The sequence below is a fragment of the Pecten maximus genome, chromosome 10 (genome assembly GCF_902652985.1).
Source record: "Pecten maximus chromosome 10, xPecMax1.1, whole genome shotgun sequence".
NCBI classification, from domain to species: domain Eukaryota; kingdom Metazoa; phylum Mollusca; class Bivalvia; order Pectinida; family Pectinidae; genus Pecten; species Pecten maximus.
The window spans coordinates 28,065,462-28,088,257 of record NC_047024.1 but is presented as its reverse complement, the minus strand read 5'-3'; the positions used below and the strand labels follow the sequence as shown (position 1 = coordinate 28,088,257).

At 33.3% G+C, this 22,796-nt stretch overlaps 1 protein-coding gene across 1 annotated transcript in view; it reads right to left on the bottom strand.

Annotated features, from left to right (window-relative positions):
• LOC117336620 (signal peptide, CUB and EGF-like domain-containing protein 1) overlaps positions 1-22,796 on the bottom strand; it is a 130,473-nt gene that overhangs the window by 22,894 nt on the left and 84,783 nt on the right. Inside the window, exons 4-6 of the mRNA XM_033897232.1 lie at positions 7,764-7,883; positions 2,294-2,416; positions 132-254 (exon numbers count right to left, since the gene is read on the bottom strand). Of these exons, the coding sequence (XP_033753123.1) occupies positions 132-254; positions 2,294-2,416; positions 7,764-7,883 (366 nt within the window). The remainder of the gene's footprint in view (positions 1-131; positions 255-2,293; positions 2,417-7,763; positions 7,884-22,796) is intronic.

Sequence of the window (22,796 nt, the reverse complement as noted above, 5' to 3'; positions counted from 1 at the left end):
ATTCCTTCATATATTATAGAATACCTATTGTAATCCAAAATTGTATCACGATAATATTTTTAATGTGTCTGTCATGGTTATAGTTTATCTATTAATTTGAAAAAAATAGTCCATGCGTATTGTATACTTACATTGACAGTTGCGTCCGTCTGGAGCCAATGAATAGCCCTGGTTACACCGACACTCATAGCTTCCTAACGTATTGACACATTGGGCTGCACAGCCGCCCAAATTTTCTAAACACTCATTTTTATCTGAAGACAAAACAAAAGACCAATCAATAAGGAACATTTATTAAAAGTGGCGTTTCTTCATTTTAAGAAAGTAGTTAGATGGAAATCATCTTATCTGAAAACAAAACCACAGGTTAACAATGAAAACTGATCGATAGTGGCGTTTCTTCATTTGAAGAAGGTCGCTAGATGGACATCATTTTTATCCGGAAACAAAACCATTGGGTAACAATCAAAATTGATTAAAAATGACGCTTCTTCATTTTAAGAGGATAGCTAGATGAACATTAATTTTTATGACATTGTCATATCAAAAAGACATATATAGTGTTTTGTATGTACTTTTGAGATGTTTGACGTCATTTGATAATAATATCACAGCTATACCATATAACAATGGATACCAACAGGACGTGCTCTCAGATTGAATTTCGATTGATGGATCGCTGATTAACAGTTTTAATCAAAGATAGACATTATATACAAAGGTCATTTCTCTTCAAATTGTCTTTCAATCAGAAATCACTCTCAGCAATGTGTATTGATAATTTTTTTCAGATATAAATACAAGAAAGGGAATCTTGTAGCTAAATGATCAATCAATTTTTAACATATAGTGTCACCGCCCTCAAAATTACCATCCCCAGCAACTATCTACAAAATGCAATGAAATTAATAAAACGTTATAAACTTCAACCTCTAAATAATTCTGCTGCTTCACATCAACAACTAGGGTTGTTATCTTTTAAGATTTGATAGCGCCGACACGTATCGGACAATTAATGCCATGTTGTGTTGAAAAACCAAAACCATCTGTATTGAATGAACTTGTAGTACCTAATGACATTTCTAAACGTATGTATCAATGACATTCTTGCTTGTTTCAAAATAAACTTAATATGTAAATAAACTACTGTAAGAACTTGCTAGGGCTAAGAAAACTGGTACAATACACGATTTATAATAGAACAGGAAAGATTTATATAACGAACAAAATAACTATTCGGATAAATTTTCAAAGAGAAATAAAACATATGAATTGAAGAACGCCACAATGATGCATGTGTAAACGTTACAGGTTTTAGGATATTATATAACAGTGTGAAACATATAAATATATCGTATACACTCACAGCTTAGTTGACCTCGGCTAGTATTTCAGTTTTATTGCCCTATAAAACTGAATTACACGGATATCATTGCCTACAATCAACTAAGGCTAAGACCTCGAATGGCCCCGGTGATCGCTGATTAAACTTTTCTCTATATAAACCATGTCTTATATGATTTTAACATTAAGCAGTCTAATCTGTCGCAAGTTCACATACTATGTATGAATTATTGATAACAACAAACGGTTTGTGCTGGAGATGTTTATCATACAAGACAAGTGCTTTGTTCAAAGTATAAACATGTTTACTCGATAGCAATTAAAGGGTAGCATTTATAGGGTTAAACCTGTGGATATGTTATTTCTATAAATTCTGAAAAAGATTATCATGAATTAGATTTTAAATGTAGTTCTAGTAGACGAAACGTTTCGTAATAACATAGATACAAAATGAATGTACTTCATATACGAATGAAAAGTTTTACGATATAAAAGTTGTTAATACCTCCGACAGGGACACTTCTACCAAAATGTCTAAATCAAACCAATTAACCCTGTCTAATGAAACTCTTTCTTGTTAAATATGTGAAAGCACTCCCTCTCTATAACTTTTTAGTTTTATCCGACATGGCTGCTTTCTCTTTAATATGATGAATATTCATGTATGTTCAACCTTATCCATATCTGTCTGATTCTGAACAATATCTCTTTATCTCTATCTAGATCTCTATTTATTTCTCTTCAACACAAAACCTTCCTTATATACTATAGACTTTATTTACATCAATGGTGAAACAGGTAGTATAAACTAATGTTGATGACTTTTGTTGGTCTCAAGGGAAGGGGTATTACTGTGGAAGAAACCAGAGTAGCCGTAGAAAACCCTAGGAGTCGGGCAGGTGAATGTCGAGTTTGTCACCACTGCGCCAAACTATACAAAAAAACTTACCTATACAATTGTGTCCATCTCTGTCCAACACAAAACCTTCCTTACAGCTGCAAGTGTAATTACCACTCTGATTCTGGCAGAAATGAACACATCCTCCATTCTCGTAATCACATTCGTTTTCATCTGGAAACAAATTTTTAAAAAATGGAACTAGACAGCAATGTAAAAAGACAGTAGTTAAAGAGTTTTTTAGGAATATTATTGCAAATGTAATGTTAAATTTCTTAGATTCTGACGTATTACTCAATATAGTGTGAATTATAAGATCATCGTGAAGAAAAACAATAGTACGTTAATCTGCGATTACTTTATATGGAATATGACGTTATGTATAATTACTGTATATGGAATATGACGTTATGTATAATTACTGTATATGGAATATGACGTTATGTATAATTACTTTATATGGAATATGACGTTATGTATAATTACTTTATATGGAATATGACGTTATGTATAATTACTGTATATGGAATATGACGTTATGTATAATTACTGTATATGGAATAAAAATAATATGTTTTATTTCTTTGGTTACCGCGGCTCAGGGAAATTTAATGTTTTATTTGCCGGCCAAGTGATGTGTTCCGGCTAATTGCAGACACTGTTATAAACATTAGGTATAAAAATACGTTATGTATGAACACTGTATATGGAAGATAAGGCACCATGCATATCTTTAAAATGCAACACATTAAGCAAAAAACATGAATGTAAAGATATTTTCCTTAACAATCAGGTTAATCATCATCACGTGTGATGACGTCCTTCTCCTTACATAAGAATAATTTCAAAAGGTATAATTTCATGTCTTTGTATAATGTTTATTTTGAATCAGTTTCTTCATATTGAAAATTACATATTGATTAAAAAAGGCCCTTGTCATCGATACATCACATGTTTCACGTGTTGTCCTGCATGAACTTTATATAATTTAGAAAATGTCTTAGATTACCTCTATACAGATAATCTTGTCAATTCAATGTAACATGAACCTCATGCTCGATTTAAAAATAGGAATTCCAAGGTTAACAAAATTATTTGGCTAACCCTCTTTCTCTTTTCCTCATAAACCTTTTACTTCCAGACTTACGATATCCTGTCTGGTTAGATTTCCATATCCTCCCTATCCATTCGCATCTCAAAATGTTAAAGAAACACTTTACACATCAGTCTTAAGCAATTACGTATAGCAACAGTAAAATACAAGACTACGCTGTAAATCATCGCACAGCATTCTTTAATCTTTTGATGTGTGTCGACTGCCTTAGCTTTTGATTACAAAACAAAAAGAATAATTGAAACGCAAGTACATAACCAGGTCCACTTGTAGCATAGCAAATGAGAAAGTGTTCATAACATTTCATCTTCAAATGTTTTGGTGCAGTTCTATAGTATACAGCATTTATTGTATCTGTTGTTAAATCCTTAATTTCAGGTACTTTTCATTTAAGTGTCTTTTCAATTATCCGATAAATATTTTGCTTAGCACCAAGCTTCTTCAGCTAGATCCTGGAATGACACCCAAGTAAATTACTGAATAGTGTCTGACAGAGATACTGCAGGTTTACATATACTATCTGAAATGGGATCTTATAGCATACATATTTTTGCGTCAGGTTTCCATAATTCTGCAAATGATATAGAAGCCTCATTTATGATGTGATTTCAATTCACTAAAACTACTTAGATTGTGATATCGTTTTTATGTCGTTTTAAGTAAATTAAAATCAGTTCACTATATTCGCATTTCGGGGAAATTCTTAATATTCGAATTTTGTAAATCAACCAAGACACATTTGGTGTGTGTGTGGGGAGGGGGAGGGGCGATAGGGGGCTTTTTTTCGAGCGAAATATTATTTCGAAAAACAATTACGAAACAAAAAGCTATTTTCATAAATGATATGGAGGAATTGTTCAAATTGTTTAAATAGCCTAATCTATATGACAAAAATGTACTCTATATTCTACTTCCCTTGTTATTTTTGACATCTGTATTTTGTAAGCAGAAGCAATCGTGACATGTGTCAGCGATGTTTTTCAGTCAAGCTAAAATAAAAACCTCAAATTCTGTTCTCTGTTATTCTCTCTTTCATCTAACGTCATCTACTCGCCCATGTTGTTTCCAGATCTAATAAACCTACAGCTACCGACAATTTGTGGTTAAGCTACCCGATACTAGCTTTTTGTAGATATTTCTTTATCTTTATTCATTAGATAATTTGGCATTTAACTACATCACATAACTGTGCACATGTGTAGCTTTCTTTTTCAAAGTGGCAGTCTAATTGTCTCCACGTGTGTTACTATTTTTAGAAAAATGTATCGTCATTGGAAATTGTATTCACTCAAACGTTTGTTGAATTTTTTCTCTTTCGTTTTTATTTATTCGTTTAACTCGTTTTCATTATTACACTAATTATTGCCTTAAATTAACACTTCATTTTATAACTACTAAATATATGAATTTCTTTAAAAATTCTTTAACTGAATGTTGCTATGGGGACAATTTTTTGGATGGCATTACCATATAAGTCTATATGCTACTTTGATTGTAAACACAAGTTTGCGTAAACTTAAAGCCTACCAGTAAAGTCAGAAAATAGCTTGTTATATCATGATTGGATCATTGATTAAGTAATGATTGTAGATTCTGACTTGTTAGTCCGTGATTAGGTAATGATTGTAGATTCTGACTTGTTAGTCCGTGATTAGGTAATGCTTGTAGATTCTGACTTGTTAGGCCGTGATTAGGTAATGATTGTAGATTCTGACTTGTTAGTCCGTGATTAGGTAATGCTTGTAGATTCTGACTTGTTAGTCCGTGATTAGGTAATGATTGTAGATTCTGACTTGTGAGGCCGTGATTAGGTAATGATTGTAGATTCTGACTTGTTAGTCCGTGATTAGGTAATGATTGTAGATTCTGACTTGTGAGGCCGTGATTAGGTAATGATTGTAGATTCTGACTTGTTAGGCTATGATTAGGTACAGATTGTAGATTCTGACTTGCCAGGCCTTGATTAGGTAATGATTGTAGATTCTGACTTGTGAGGCCTTGATTAGGTAACTACTGTAGATTCTGACTTGTGAGGCCGTGATTAGGTAACTACTGTAGATTCTGACTTGTGAGGCCTTGATTAGGTAACTACTGTAGATTCTGACTTGCAAGGCTATGATGAAGTAATGATTGTAGATTCTGACTTGTCAGGCCTTGACGAATTAATCATTGCAGATTCTGACTGCCAGGCCTTGATTACGTAATTATTGTAGAATCTGACTTGTTATGCTATGATTAGGTAATGATTATAGAATCTGACTTGCCAGGCCTTGATTAGGTACTGATTGTAGATTCTGACTTGTGAGGCCTTAATTAGGTACTGATTGTAGATTCTGACTTGCCAGGCCATTATGAGGTAATAACTGTAGATTCATTTTGACTTGCCTGGCGTCGATTAGGTAATGGATGTAGATTATTTTGACTTGCCAGGCCATGATTGGGTAATGGATGTTGATGATTATGAGATGTTAGGCCATTATTAGGTATTTATTGTAGATTCTGACTTGTTAGGCCATGATTAGGTAATGGTTGTAGATTCTGACTTGTCTGGCCTTGATGAAGTAATGGTTGTAGATTCTGACTTGCAAGGCCATGATGAAGTAATGGTTGTAGATTCTGACTTGCAAGGCCATGATGAGGTAATGGTTGTAGATTCTGACTTGCAAGGCCATGATGAGGTAATGGTTTAGGATTCTGACTTGTCAGGATATGATTCGGTAATGATTGTAGATTCTGATTTGTGAGGCCTTGATTAGGTACTGATTGTTGATTCTGATTTGTTAGGCCATGATTAAGTAATTATTGTTGATTCTGACTCGCTATGCCATGATTAGGTAATTATTGTAGATTCTGACTTGTTAGGCCATGATTAGGTAATTATTGTTGATTCTGACTCGTTATGCCATGATTAGGTAATTATTGTAGATTCTGACTTGTTAGGCCATGATTAAGTAATTATTGTTGATTCTGACTCGTTATGCCATGATTAAGTAATTATTGTAGAATCTGACTTGTTAGGCCATGATTAGGTAATTATTGTAGATTCTGATTTGTTAGGCCATGATTAAGTAATTATTGTAGATTCTGACTTGTTAGGCCATGATTAAGTAATTATTGTTGATTCTGACTCGTTATGCCATGATTAGGTAATTATTGTAGATTCTGACTTGTTAGGCCTTGATTAAGTAATTATTGTAGATTCTGACTTGTTAGGCCGTGATTAGGTAATGATTGTAGATTCTGACTTGTGAGGCCGTGATTAGGTAATTATTGTAGATTCTGACTTGTTAGTCCATGATTAGGTAATGATTGTAGATTCTGACTTGTTAGGCCTTGATTAGGTACTGATTGTTGATTCCGACTTGTTAGGCCATGATTAAGTAATTATTGTTGATTCTGACTCGTTATGCCATGATTAAGTAATTATTGTAGATTCTGACTTGTTAGGCCTTGATTAAGTAATTATTGTAGATTCTGACTTGTGAGGCCTTGATTAGGTAATTATTGTAGATTCTGACTTGTTAGGCCATGGTTAAGTAATGATTGTAAATTCTGACTTGTTAGGCCATGATTAAGTAATTATTGTAGATTCTGACTTGTTAGGCCATGATTAAGTAATTATTGTAGATTCTGACTTGTTAGGCCATGATTAAGTAATTATTGTAGATTCTGACTTGTTAGGCCATGATTAAGTAATTATTGTAGATTCTGACTTGTTAGGCCATGATTAAGTAATTATTGTAGATTCTGACTTGTTAGGCCATGATTAAGTAATTATTGTAGATTCTGACTTGTTAGGTCTAATTCATAGAGTAAGACATGCTGCTAGTTTATGTTGTAAAAACTTCTGTTAGCTTAGATAGCAATCACACAATGTTGATTTATATGTAAAACACACTGGGGGCGTATATGGTAAGACATTTGTAGGACACACTGTAAACTTATATCGAACGAGTAAGACACAAACTGCTAATTCATATCACAAGACATAATATGTAAGTCTGCGTGGTTAGACACACTACAAGTGTCTACGTTAATGCACCAAATGTAAGTAAATATGGTAACATGCCTGCTTTATTTTATAAAACACCTCTATTTTATACGGCAGGAAACACTGATAGTATATATCGTAAGTCCATATGTTAAGTTAATTTATGACAAACAGTTGTAGTTTATATCGTAAGACACATTTTTAGTTCATATTGGAAATCGTAAACTGCTAATTCATATTCAAAGACACTGATATGTATAGAAAGCCTAATCGTAGCCCTACTAATTTATATGGTTATACACGCCCTCAAACATCCAGTTTATATATGATGTACAATGATTGTTTATTCTGTAACAAACAAATTGTTATTTTATACGAAAAAAATATACACATTGCGATAATTATGGTTTGCTTACCTACACATATTTTCCCTGTCCCATAAAAACCTGGTTTGCATCGACACTTATAGCGCCGTCTGGTGTTGATACAGATGGCATCTCTGTCACACGTGTGTGTTCCTGTTTCACATGCGTTACCTGTAAATATAGAACGTTCAACAGTCAGGACAACTAATACAGCAGAACCTGTCTGATACGACATTCATTTATGACTTCATTTCAGGAAATACGATAGGAGACATGTTTGTCAAATCAACTTTGATAAACATGATGGTCGGATAAGACACTTTTCCCATTAAAAGGAATAATATATATTTGCATCAGTTATGCTTTTTTAAATTATTTTGTTTATATATACTAGGTCAATTTTTTAAGTACTGAAAAAACTAAATATAGGGGCAGAATATGAAAGAAATTCTTCGGTGTGAAATTGATAAATTATTCACTCCATGATAAAATAATAAAAAGAAGCTTAAAACATTTTTAGAGGGTGATAATAGTGTTACGTCAGTAATGTTTGGTATTGTATTGTATATTCTTTGTCGGCGATGTAGGCATCTTTCAATTATATGCTTTACTTCGAAGGTTGACTGCGCGTGAGCATACCTCAAATTGTCTAAGGAGAAAAGATCGCACCAATGGTGTTATACTCAACAGTATAAAAGTAACTTATAACGTATGTTAAATAAGCCATATGAAATTTAGTTTCGGTTTCTTTATTTCAAAATGTTAATATAAAAAAAAACAAATGCACTGCGTATTATTGAAAGTTGTACTAAATAAAGAATGACGCAGTGCCAACTCAAAAAGACAATAAAAAGTGAAAAAGAAAATTCATGTGGATTAAGAATTGAAGAGTCATGAAATAATCCCATGGTATAATTCCTTTTCTATGTAGTGTTCGCATTGAGTATTTCACTACTGTTGTGTGACTCTTTATGAAAACATAATATAGTACACTATAAACGAATTTAATTCCTAATAGGGATTTTGTTTCAGTGATGTCATGAGAAATTTGTAGTTAACATTTACTTCACAGAAAATATGTTTAGATATCCACAGAACATCCTTCTAGTCGTTAAGTTATGTATGTTCACACATGAAACAGGTGTATTTATATTACAAAGGCAATTACGATCTAGATGTCAGCCTCATTCTTATTAAGAGGACATAACACAACCTGGATTTGACCAAGCTATACATGGCGGGTGTCGTCGATAAAGCTTGAGACGCTTATCCTTCTTTGACGCATTTTCCTGTTCGTTCTGCTTGTTCTTTTTCAAATGTGTTCCCTGTCGACCTAGATTTTGTTGATAGTTTGACCTAGTTTTATCGATTTGTAGTAAAATCACTACATGTTTTATATTATATAAGCATTACCTGTTGTTCACGTATGATTCACTTCCAATTTTTGTATGGACTTTAGTTGTTGTTAAACATGAACATAATTTATTATATGAACTCATCATTTTTTATTTTTTTTTTTTTTGCACAATTTGGATAAGAAATTGAAAATGTTGAATTTCTGCGCATCATTTATCTAAAGTCATAAAAAATGGTCGTGAAGGATTATGTTATAATTGGCTTCTCCCTTTTCTGTGTCCCGTTTTTGTATGTGTCCCCTTCATATGTACTTGAGTGTAGACATATTGATCTTTTAAGATTACATCTAATGCCACTGATGTCCATAGATATGACATTTTTTAATTTTCCAGGTTCAAAATCAAATCCTAATCATTTTTTATAGCTAGATTTTGTTGCGCTATCTTACTAAGTAACGACATAAACTCATATAAAAACCATCTCGTATTACATCGATTGCGGAAAAGATTATTTACAAAAATGTCCAATTACATTAAAATGTCTTAAAACATACTGCTATATCTTGATTCCAACAGTAAAAAAGTAGAGTTTGGCAATACAATTATGTTTTCAAATAGATCTAGGTCAGATATGACTGCTTCAAGCACTATACATCCTTTTCTAGAAAAGCAGGACAAACCATATCAACATTGAGTCTGTCCTATACATGTAGTATGTCATAGATATGTTGCTCGACACAAGTGCATCGACATCATTGACGTAACATATAGGGACGTCACAATATCTTTTCACTGTAGCAATGACCGAGTTGTAATTCGTCTATAATATCGAGAGAGATGAGCATAAAAGGTTTGGATAAACATTAAAAATTATATACAGACGGTTAGAATGATTTAAAATCCGTCACTGTGATGTGGAATGAGTAAATGTAATTTAACAATTTGAAACGCAAATGAAATGATTTAATTTTATGAACATCCCTCATATGAACATGTGAAGAATGTAATATGTAATGATAAAAGTCATGGGATCTAAGATATTCATGTGAACATTATGTGTCTAGTTTTCCGGGAAACAATTCTCAAGTTGAATAAATGATTCAAAAGCACCTTGCATTTTTGTTTGTTAACACACTCATATTCGTAATCAAGGAGATATTGACGACTGTTTTCCTCTAACTCATTATTATCTTACCGATGATAATTCCCTTCCGCTTTGCAACATACAAGTAAAAAACACATTTCTCCCGCAATAATCAAGGTAGTTCCATGCGTTTTTTTCATGACACATTACATAAACAATTATTGTATCCATTATCTAATTCACATTTTAAAATGCTACCCACATGTATGACTTTTGTGGAATCCCTTAAAAAGCTATGACATACGAATTGTGGAGAAGTTAAAGAAATTATCTCGTTACAAAGGCAAACTATACGTTGGCCTTTGATACACACATGTATATACAAAACACGCTGACCAGTAATGGCCGAAGGCATATGTCCCTAGATAACCTTAACAAATACCACCTCGTCCGTCTAGACATCGTATATTTGCCTGGTTTATGCATGAACGACTATCATTGTGTTGTACATATCATGGTATTATAAACATATATCCACTCGAGTCACCGCTTATCGGACGATGTATAGCATACTCGCATACGTACAGTTTAGACAATTGAAATTGTAAAACACGAATAGTATTATACATTTATGAACTCGTGAATGTTTCATATTCAACACAACACTTTAATTTCTATAGTTTGTGTTTATCCTAAAATGAAATGAAATGTCCGGGTCAAGACGTTATACTGAATTGGATATTCATTCTTTTCTCGTATAATATAGATGAGAAAAATCCTAATGTCAACAGCTGCGAAGTTTACCAGTTATGATATAATATAATATAATGTAATTAAAACGTAAAAAGCCTTTATAATATGAGAAATAAAAACGAAGCAATAAAAAAGAAATATGAATTCATCAGGAATCATAATAAAGATAAGTCATTAATAACGAGGAATGAGGAACACAACACTAAAACTGAAGGAAAGCCTTTATCATAGCAACTGGTTCTAACCAAATATTCCACTAATTAATAACTCCTAATATACGATCATTATATTTTTATTCTTATATCATAAATATAGATTCTAAGATTTTTTTTTTTTTTTTTTTTTCTGTAATTTTATCATGAGCTTTCCTGAATTGTTGTTCATTACAGAGTATCAAATAATTATATGACTAATAAAATTAATGCACATCCTCTGATTTTATTAACCAATTATATAATTCAATTATGATTTGCTTAGCGTTTGGTTTTATAGATCCTTTGTATCACTTAAGACTCTGTAAAGGATGAAACGACAATGGGGCACAGCTTTTTATGATTATGTTGCGCTTTTGATTTTGTTATTGCATCCATATCTAAAATGCTGTAAACATGCGTGTTTTGTGGTATACAAATAAAATATGCATTTATAGTGAAGGAAAATAAAATTATTTTACGGAAATGATGAATAATCGTCCATATGGTCGCTGATTCAGAGAATGGAAATTTGAATTATGTAAGAACCTCGTCATAAAATCACGTTTCCTCAAAATGACATCATCCTCATTGATTTTTTCACAGTCTATGTACCATCCGGACCCCCAGTAAAATTGTTTTTAAATTAGATATAACTGGAATTCCATTCAACACGCTCGTAATGAAAGTGGGAAAACTATATACCAATTCTATCAAAAATATTATGAAAAGTTGTAACATATTTGAGTAATGTATATTTCATCTAAGGATGACAGGAATTCAATATATATTATTTATATAAATACATATAGAATGATAATAATAATGAAAACGAAAATATAATTTATTACGCCCGATTCTCACAATTAATCTATTTTTTACGCATTCACAATCCTGACCTCTAGAATTGTCTGTCTTTGAGGATACTTCCTCATTCAGACTGATATGTTAAATGTATAAATTTTCAACTTTTGTGGGAGGACAAAAAGCAGACTGATGTCTACCTTGCGCTCGTTTCCAAATCCGTATTTGATGCTTTCGTTTCCTACACTTGTTTATCTTCCTTAAACATGACGTTAGAAAATCAAAGCTATACCGAAACATCACACATACAATGTTCACTGTTTGAAAAATATACCAAAATATACATTTAAAGAAAAGGAACGCGACCCAAAAAATCAGTTCATAATTAAATTACCTTACTTAATTTATCGCTATTGTGGAATATTCTACTGTAACCTTACATTATTTTTTGTCATGGCATCCTGCTCTGTAGAAAACATGAAAAGGTATTTGATAAATTATTTGTTAACAGACTATTGATTTTTATAGTTTATACAGATGGAAACCACCATTTTAACTTACATATCTCTCGGCTAGGTATATTGGCAGTCTTTCCACAGTCATACTCCTGTTCCCATGTTATAGCTATTTGTACACACAGCACCATATTGAGAATAAGCCCAAGGTACCCCGATGGCATTGTTCTAATCACTTCTCAATCAGAAGACTATGTCACATCTCTTTCCTTGTTTGAAACACTCTACTGTTTAAGCAGTTGTGATGATCTGAATAAGTATCTCTGATTTGTTCAATATATTTGGTATAAAAACATTTGTATTTGAACATATATACTAAACGGTTTGATTGACAGATATGCATACTGATTATACTGTGGAACATGCAAGTGCAAGTGCATCAGGGGGCACCTGTTTGAGTATTTTAAGATTTAGAATGAGCTCTTTTATGACCGGTTGAAATTGAAGGAAAAAAACGCAATCCCACGTGTGAAACAGTATGGTGTAGAAAATGTGTTATAATACGTCACTGTTTATTGTCTAGGGTCACGTGACCTGCACAATCATCGCAATTTATGTTTGCATATGTAGTGGAAGAAAAGAAATTGTTTCCAATTAGTAAGTGCATTTTTTAAAAATGAAACTCAGTGTATCGTAGAAAATTCCGTCAGTGTAAATACATAACTTGATAACTCAGTATTAAGTCTATACAATATCAGGTTGTTAGTTGACAGTGGTGTTTTATATACAAACATGGACCTACTGATATAGGGGAGGAAATTGCACTGTAACGATACAGTTATAGTTCACGGGTAACCCTATCCCAGTAACATTTCCAGATGTTGCGCTCATAAGCAAGTTGATATGAATATAGCGTTTTAAAAAATCCAGATGAATTGATATCATAAATGTTGTATTTTTCACTTGTTTAAATTTTCCCGGGCTTTGAAAATTGCTTGATATACATATGTCAGAACAATGTGTATTGACAATTTCTTCTATTCAACACTAGTTAATGGTTAATACTACACTCAAATAAATTGATTTGTTGTTGGTCTGGTTCTAAACAGAATTCCATGTGTTACCGGTTATAGGGCCATGAATACAATGGCAATATCGTAACAGAATTCCATGTGTTACCGGTTATAGGGCCTTGAATACAATGGCAATATCGTAACAGAATTCCATGTGTTACCGGTTATAGGGCCTTGAATACAATGGCAATATCGTAACAGAATTCCATGTGTTACCGTTAATAGGGCCTTGAATACAATGGCAATATCGTAACAGAATTCCATGTGTCGCCGTCAATAGGGTCATGAATATAAGTACAATATCGGGGCAGAATCAATTACCGCCAATATACATGTTATATCCAAAGTTCCTTAGTTATGGTTGCATAATATCAGTTCGTTACCTGGTTGTTAACTGTAAATATCAATACGATATTATACTATATGAATTGTAGCGACCCTAACTGATACAAGAGTATCTGGTAGAATAGTCAAACTTCACACATCAAATATAACATTGTAGTGACGTAGAGCAGGTTAAACAATTCACAGAAATATTACAAGACGGTTTACCGACACTTAACTAACATTATTTAAAAAACACAATGTAGTCATACTTCTATCACAGATACAATTCAATAAGGTACAGTAAAGACCATTCACGTGTAATATTGAATTGAAATCTAACACTCTATTTAAAAATTTTGATGATTCGTATTACAAACACAATCGTATTAGTATTGTTCTTTGTAAGTAAATGATTACTACGATTTCGGTATCACTTCCTAGAAACATAACACTCTCTTGTGGTTGTAAGTAATGATAGTAAAATGATATATAGACAGACGGCGGTTCTTGTAAGATCTCTAAAATAACACTTCGCTCTTAAAGGTGTAGCAGTGCCATAGATACGTGCTATTAACTTCTAAAACGCATAACGCTACCTCTTTCCGTGAGCTAAGACTCTTGTGCCTTACAAGTCTGAAAATAATTATTTCAATTGAGATAATATAACAATAAAAATCTACGTGTAGTCAGTACCTCCTCCTCCTTCGACCTTGACAAACTCTAGCCGTATCAGAAGGCTAAACTTTGTCTCAATGTTAAATGGTGTGTTATAAAGCATTTAACATTGAGACGAAGTTTAACCCCTGTACAGATAGGCCTTGCCAATCCATCCATTATCCGCTGTACCTTACATTGCAAAATCTTGCAATTCCTACAATAAACCACTATACGTTTTTAAAGGAAATTTGATATAATTTATGGAGTCCCAGTTCCAACCTGTTGATATCCTATCCCGATTAAATCGTTCAAAACGACCCATCGGCATCTCGTGAACTATCTTTATGTCTTCTAGCCCAGCAGTGTAAATAGAGAAACCATGCAGCAACACGTGAGTAACACAGCGGCACGCGCCATAGCATCAGTAGCGGAAGCCCGAACCAGTCAAGCTCTTCATGAAAAAAACTAAGTCGCAATCACGTGACACAGTGGTCTGGTTGCTGTAGAGTCGCTCTGTCAGATATTAGGTAATCGTGGAGCGATGCACTAAGTCCGCCATGATGTATCACGTCGTGTGCTATAAAGTGTAATTTCTACACCAAATAGTGTCCTATTGTGATGATGGATGTCAGACTTCTGTTTTAAAGTAGCTCCCCCTCAAGACCAGACCATTACAGTTACAAAATAGCTCTTAGAATTACAAAATAGCTCCAAGACCCGCACAGTACTTCAGTATGTTGTACGGTTTGGGGAAGGTCCCTACGTCATACCAATCAGGTAGAGGAATAAAAATACAAAAATAAAACACTGACATTACAAAATTTAGATGATCAAATGAATGCTTATTAGTCCCGTTTACCTAAACAATACCCCAATGGTATAAAAGAATCTACTAACACTATATAAATACGTATATGTGTAACTATATATAGAAATCCATGGAAGATAAATGTTAAGTGAGAAAGGGACCCACACCTCCCTCATCAACAAAGTTAAGGTCGCCAGTGATTCAGAAGAAATACAAGTTTTATCTAAAGTAATCAAGTGTGGCTTTTCACTTTTAACCTTGACTGATGATCCCGAAAATCTAAACAGGGGTAAACTTTCATGCTGTAACACTTTGGTGTAAATATCAGCACTTTATGTTCGGGATCTCGTGCACACATGTCACGCTTTTTTTATTTTAAAGGTGTGACATCTGACCTTTAACCTTGACGGATGACCACCAAACTCTAATCAGGTGTAGAACTTGATGGTGTTATGTTATGGTGCGAACAGGAGATATTATGCACACAAGCTTTTTACTTAACCTCAAAAGTGTGATTTTTTACAATTAAGCCTAACCAATTACCACCAATATCTGAACACGTGTTGACCTTGATAGTATGATAATATGAACTAGTTCTGTCCATGGTTTTATGAGACATCGTGTACAACAAGTTTATTACGGACGGATGCATACACCCACTCACAGACGGACGCACGGACGCACAAGGCGAATAGTATACATGTATATCCCCTTTCTAAGTGCGTGTTTATGTGGAGGGGGAGGGGTATAAAAACAAAGGTAGGAAGAGTAAAAGTAAATTAACGAGACATTGTGAATGCATGCCAAACGATAAATTGTTGTTTTATGAATTACGTAACATATTTTTATTGCAGTTTGCATAGAAACATGAAAACAAACCATTGCTGTTGTCATTGACATCAAGTTATGGTGAGACTCAATAACGGGAATATCCTTCGACAATAACACTTGCTAGAACGATCAATTAAAGCATCATGTTTACCGCGCCGGTTGTATGATGCTTACAGTGAGCTATCAAGTTTCAGTCAATTTCAACAAGTACACATGTACACACACGATATTTGTCAGAAACATACAGCGTCTTCGTCAGAAGAATCGTTAACATGCTCTTAGAAATCAAAGTTGAAACGTGACGTCAAGTCATCAATCCAATATTTTGCAAATAAGCAACATTAAAACTTTTGAAATTAGGCAGAAATGATAACATGTTTTGCTAACTTGCATAATCATTATTATCATTACAGGAACGATTCAGTTGGATAATTACACAACAATTGCGACAAAGCGTAATTAACAACTGACATGTATTGTACGCTGACCGAGAATAGCATGGTATATCTTATCCCTGGCTTAATGCCTACATCTTACTATATAGCGAGGACATTTTATTCGTCGTCGTATGCAATGTATGTTCGCGTAGGTATACATCATTTGCTCCCTGCGATACCGTGAATTGGTTAATTCGTTTAATGTTGGATAGGAGATTGCCGTGACGACCTCGTTACGGAATGGGGGGAGCAAGTAACCCTTCTCACTTAGTAAAAAGTGAAGGATCTTTGCATGAGAATGGAACAATGGTTGACATCTTTAAAACGTAGTTATGAAAAAAGCAAAGATTGAGAATCACAATAGGTTGGAATATAATGGTCATGCAATGGATAAGTGCCTCAAAAAATTTACATTGGATGTAAAATGCGAGTGATGAACTACATTACCAATATGTTATGCTAAAACCAATCGCAAAACAAGCATCATTACAAAGAACAAATCTCCATGAACCAGGGTTAACCAGGTCATGACGGCTGTCGTCAAATTTCGGCAAATTTCGGCAACATACAGAGATATTATTTATCACTTGTGTTTTTTGTTTTTTTAATTCGTGGTTATTGTTTTCATCTTTTCCCCGATAATGTTTTGCGGAGGATTATGACTCCCTACTTCGGCTTAGTGTCAGCTTAGTCCATTATTTGGGTGGCCGTGGAAATTTAGATATGAATTTTTCTGAGGTAATATTCACATGTATAAAATACGTCTATTTGTATACCAATTTATGTTATCACCCGTTGTACGTAATGAAAGAAGATATTAAAATGACTTCTCGGCAAAAAAAAAGAAATCAAGTTAATAATTTATTTATTAATAATTAATCATGGTGAAAGCCATCCCGCTGTCATTTTGAAATAAAATGTAACAGCAATATTTTACAGCGGACTCCATGGTTTAGATGGGATGAAAACCATAAAATTATTAGATTTATGTGTAAATTGTGCAACACGGGACTGGATCAGTATGGCGGTAGATAATTCTGCCAGGTTATGGAATTCCCACACGGGGTTTATCAATAAAGACTATGTTATAATTATGATTACGTAACTTCATTGCGAAGACAAGTAATTGATAATAGATTGAAGTGAAATCATCTATCGACCAATTCAACTCATTACGGAGGACGTAACGATACGAATTTCGTTCTGATACGGTTAAGGAGGGTACTGATGCAACTTCGCTTTGACAAAAAAAGTTCAATAAACTTCAGCATGTATTAAATGATTACATCAGAGATGGTGTTGTTTGATATCACAAACATTCAATTTTACATGTAAATTATACTCTATAAGAGGTAACTTCACACATCACGTGATATTTGTGAAATCGGTGCCTTTGATGTTTTGCGCATTGTCAATTACATGCATGTACTGGAGATAACGGGCAGTCTCTGTGAAAAATTTCCCTTCGAATACGCTGTTTCACATCCAATATATTTGATCCGATAAACACTGTCATTCGTTTTCATTTGAAATTGCAATTTCGTTTCATCTGAAGATTAGGACGACGGGGGCAAGCTGGAAATAGCCTCCATGAATAATATTTTAAAAGTGATAATAAGAGAAAGAGGTACGTAGTGAATTGAAACTACTTTAATATGATCATAAGTTAATGCCACAACTTTCAAATCTCAACCTTGTATTGGTTTGTCTACCTTAGATACACTAACGTAATATCTAACGGCTTAAGTACAATACAATCCGGTCTGATGTTGTATACACTCACATCTCCTTTGTTAATCTCCGGATGGTCACTACGAAAAGGAAATAAATTCATAAGCCTATGAACGCATGCAAAGATCAGCGTCATTCAGATGTTTACCCCCTTGTTTGGTGTAATGAGAGCTTATCAAAAGGACAACAAACATTTGGATGACGTGAGGCAGCTAAAGGAGTAGTAGCATTAGTGATGATACAAGTCTCAAAATGAAATAATTTAGCTCTACTTTTTTAAATAAAAATCCAACGAATTTATAAAGGAACTTTTGATTAACGATTTGCTATAGATTGTGCTATCTAGTGAATTTAAGTGCTAATAACTGAAGTATGAATCTTTACTTAGATTAGAAATGTGTCTATTGCACAGTTATAGATGATGGTAATTGCTTGAATATTGATCTTTTAGGACGAATAGTAATCTCAAATGGGTTTAAAGGGTCTATAGGCCGACAAATGTTACATGTGTGTATAAAACTCGGTTGTAGCGACTGTTTTGTATACTGTATATTTGGTAATCTTCGCGGGTAGTTAATTTCGCGATACTCCCGGTCATTAGATATAGCGCAAAAATAATTTCCCACCAAATATCTATATTGCAGAATGTTAACAAAGGTAGATTTTGCTAAATTCAATATCAACGAACTATGTCCTACTCAGAACACCGAACAATATTAGCTTCGTGATTTTGACAGCTATACGGCATATCGCTGATTCTGCCAATTATCGGCTTAACAGAGAAAAGTATTGTTGTAATGTCTTACTTTTGTTAACATTGCAATATGATCTTATGATCAAGCAGTGTTGTTTATCAAAGTTACTAAGACTGCTATTTTCCAAGGCACAGATTAATATTAGACAATATTTTTAAGTATCTAGGGATGCGGTGTATTGAGCTACTCTTATATGGCCATACAATGTTACCGAGTTAAAAATGAATAATTAGCCGGTCTGGTACTATCTCTTAATCATCTTAGATGTGATGCCATAAACTTGTTTATGTTCCCTTATTCAATAAGCGCTTCACTAATAAGTATAAGTAATTTATGAGAAAATTGAACATAACAACATCATTAGAAAAACAAAACATCGTTTAGCTGCAACGTGTTTGAAAAGTTATGTCTAGTTTGATTGCTATTTTAGTATTGTATACAAAGCATGAATTATCCGTGATAAAAATTTCAAAGTATCTTTGTTATCTTTGAACTATACACAGAGCTTCATAAACAAGACTGTAAAGAGACCAGTGCATGGGCAGTACTTATACAAAACGGTGGTATAACAGGGATCTGTGTAATTTCTGAAACTCTATAATGCATTATATTGTACTCTCAGCTCAGATTCTCTCGAATATGGTATTTACGACCTGCTATCTCGGATGATAATCATCTACACGTGCTGGTGCGTTTACGAAATACTCTGAAACATCTTTCTTTCGCGGTTACCTTAACTTTCACAATTTTCGCAATATAACATTAGTCACGGGATAAAATGTATGACAGCGGTACCAATCAGAATAAAAGGTATGCCATAAGTCACAGGGATACCAATCAGGATAAAATGTGTGTCAGACACAGGGGTACCAATCAGGATACAGCGTACGTATCGCTAAAATTATTACCAATCAACAGTTTAACCATGAACAACGATGCTCACAAACCACGATGTAATTCGCAGTAATTAATTTTCATGAATTTTAGCAATCGCGACGTTCGTGAGAGTAAATTGCACACGGGGGTTGTTCGTGTACAGTACCATATGAATAATGGATATGGGGGAACGAATTCTTTATTACATCTATGTTCTATTAAATTATTTGTGGTCGAGTGGCACAGGGGTTCGATTCTACAATCGGACATGGAAGAGTATAGCGTCACCTGGCCGACCACATGGGTTTTCTCCGGGAACGCCGGTTTCCTCCCACACTAAGAAACCTCGCACGCTTCCATCCGGGCCAACAAGCGTGATTAATATACAATGTAAGTTAATATAAATTAGGTTTTTATTCAATTATGTACGTAAAACTATCACCATCCTGTAATATACAATTGAATGTTAAAAGAAAACAAGTCATGTAAGGTACAATAGTATTATACGGAATAAAATGTTTGCATATATACTTCTATAAATTAGCTAGTGCGAGAAGATTATGTTTATTTTGAGTGAAAAGTGTTCTCATTGGTATTAACAAAAGTGAAGGGAGAATTAAGAAAACAAAAACATCCTGCTTACCAAGACATCTTTAACGATTGAATAATGACTTTGTCACAATATAAACAACTGGGATATTTATTTATTCAGGCAATGTAATTTAAATATCATGAAGCATGACGCCTTCCATCAAATGCTGTACAATAATAGACCAACAGTATTTAAAAGTTGCTCACTAGAACACCGATCTATCCCTGATATGTATGTTAATTACAGATATATTAGGGGATACGGCTGTTGCTATAAAGAAACGGAAAGTTAACGACCGTTAAACTGACGTCGTCACACTTGATATAGGATTTTACTAGCCGAGGAGCCTTGCTGATATGAGGCAGGAGACAAGGCCACAAAATGGAGTAGGGACTTGTAATGCAGATAGGTCTTGAAATTGTTGTAACTCAAAACCGGTGTCCAATCAATTAAAACGAATATGTTCCTGTGGTTTTATGATATGCTGATCGGTCGTGTTCCTATTGTCCATTATTGGTTTATTAATCATTTTAAGTATGTGGAACATTACAAACAATTTATAATATCAACTCCAGGAAAATGTTTCCTTATTAGTAACTTACTTACGTAGGTTTAGTTTTAACAGCAATAAATGTACTGGCTACCTAAGAGAATGCTAAAAATGTGATGTCAGTCATGCATCATTACAAGACAAAAGTTAGAAATTACCTTGCTGAATCGCACCTTATACAGATTGTTACTCTCAATTATTTAATGTTCCCAGTGACAAACTTACTAAGGCAGTATTTGACATGTAAATTAGTTTTTGGATATTTTTAATGTAGACAGTTGGATCTTAAGTGTGTGTTTTTTGTAAATAAATAGCATCAAAAAGCCATAAAGTAAACGTTTTACATCGTTTCAAAAAGGGCTCATAAACGTTATACTTGTTTAACATCGTGTCTCATGCTAATGAGAAAAAGTCTGATGACATGACCTCCCGCGAGAAGGAATGCACATATAATTAAAATCATGTTTTATCTGACAAACAGATAACCTTACACGTGTACAATTACAATCTAGCTTTGACCTTTACATAAATGTTGCCTCGAAACATGATACCGTCATAAGCTAACAGTCGTTTACAGCAGAACACCAAACACGCACATCGTACATAAACTGTTTACAGTAGTGATACTAATTAAATAATAATGTTTTGAACACGCGCATTAGCATTGAAACATTAGTATAATGAATATCAGTGGAATGATTAAAACGTTTATGTTGTGAACAATAGTGAAACGCATTAAAACTTCAGTGTTTTGTAAACTAGTTAAACTCATTAAAATCGCACTACAGCAAACGCTAGTGAACACACATACTAGTTAAACATTCAAGCTGGATACACTAGGTTCAACCGTTTAACCTGAATTATATGTTAACTAGTGAAACCAATTAAAACATTGATTATATGTTAACTAGTGAAACCAATTAAAACATTGATTATATGTTAACTAGTGAAACCAATTAAAACATTGATCATATGTTAACTAGTGAAACCAATTAAAACATTGATCATATGTTAACTAGTGAAACCCATTAAAACATTGATCATATGTTAACTAGTGAAACCAATTAAAACATTGATTATATGTTAACTAGTGAAACCAATTAAAACATTGATTATATGTTAACTAGTGAAACCCATTAAAACATTGATTATATGTTAACTAGTGAAACCCATTAAAACATTGAGTATATGTTAACTAGTGAAACCAATTAAAACATTGATTATATGTTAACTAGTGAAACCAATTAAAACATTGAGTATATGTTAACTAGTGAAACCAATTAAAACATTGATCATATGTTAACTAGTGAAACCAATTAAAACATTGAGTATATGTTAACTAGTGAAACCAATTAAAACATTGATTATATGTTAACTAGTGAAACCCATTAAAACATTGATTATATGTTAACTAGTGAAACCCATTAAAACATTGATTATATGTTAACTAGTGAAACCCATTAAAACATTGATCATATGTTAACTAGTGAAACCAATTAAAACATTGATCATATGTTAACTAGTGAAACCAATTAAAACATTGATTATATGTTAACTAGTGAAACCAATTAAAACATTGATTATATGTTAACTAGTGAAACCAATTAAAACATTGATTATATGTTAACTAGTGAAACCAATTAAAACATTGAGTATATGTTAACTAGTGAAACCAATTAAAACATTGATTATATGTTAACTAGTGAAACCCATTAAAACATTGATTATATGTTAACTAGTGAAACCCATTAAAACATTGATTATATGTTAACTAGTGAAACCCAATTAAAACATTGATTATATGT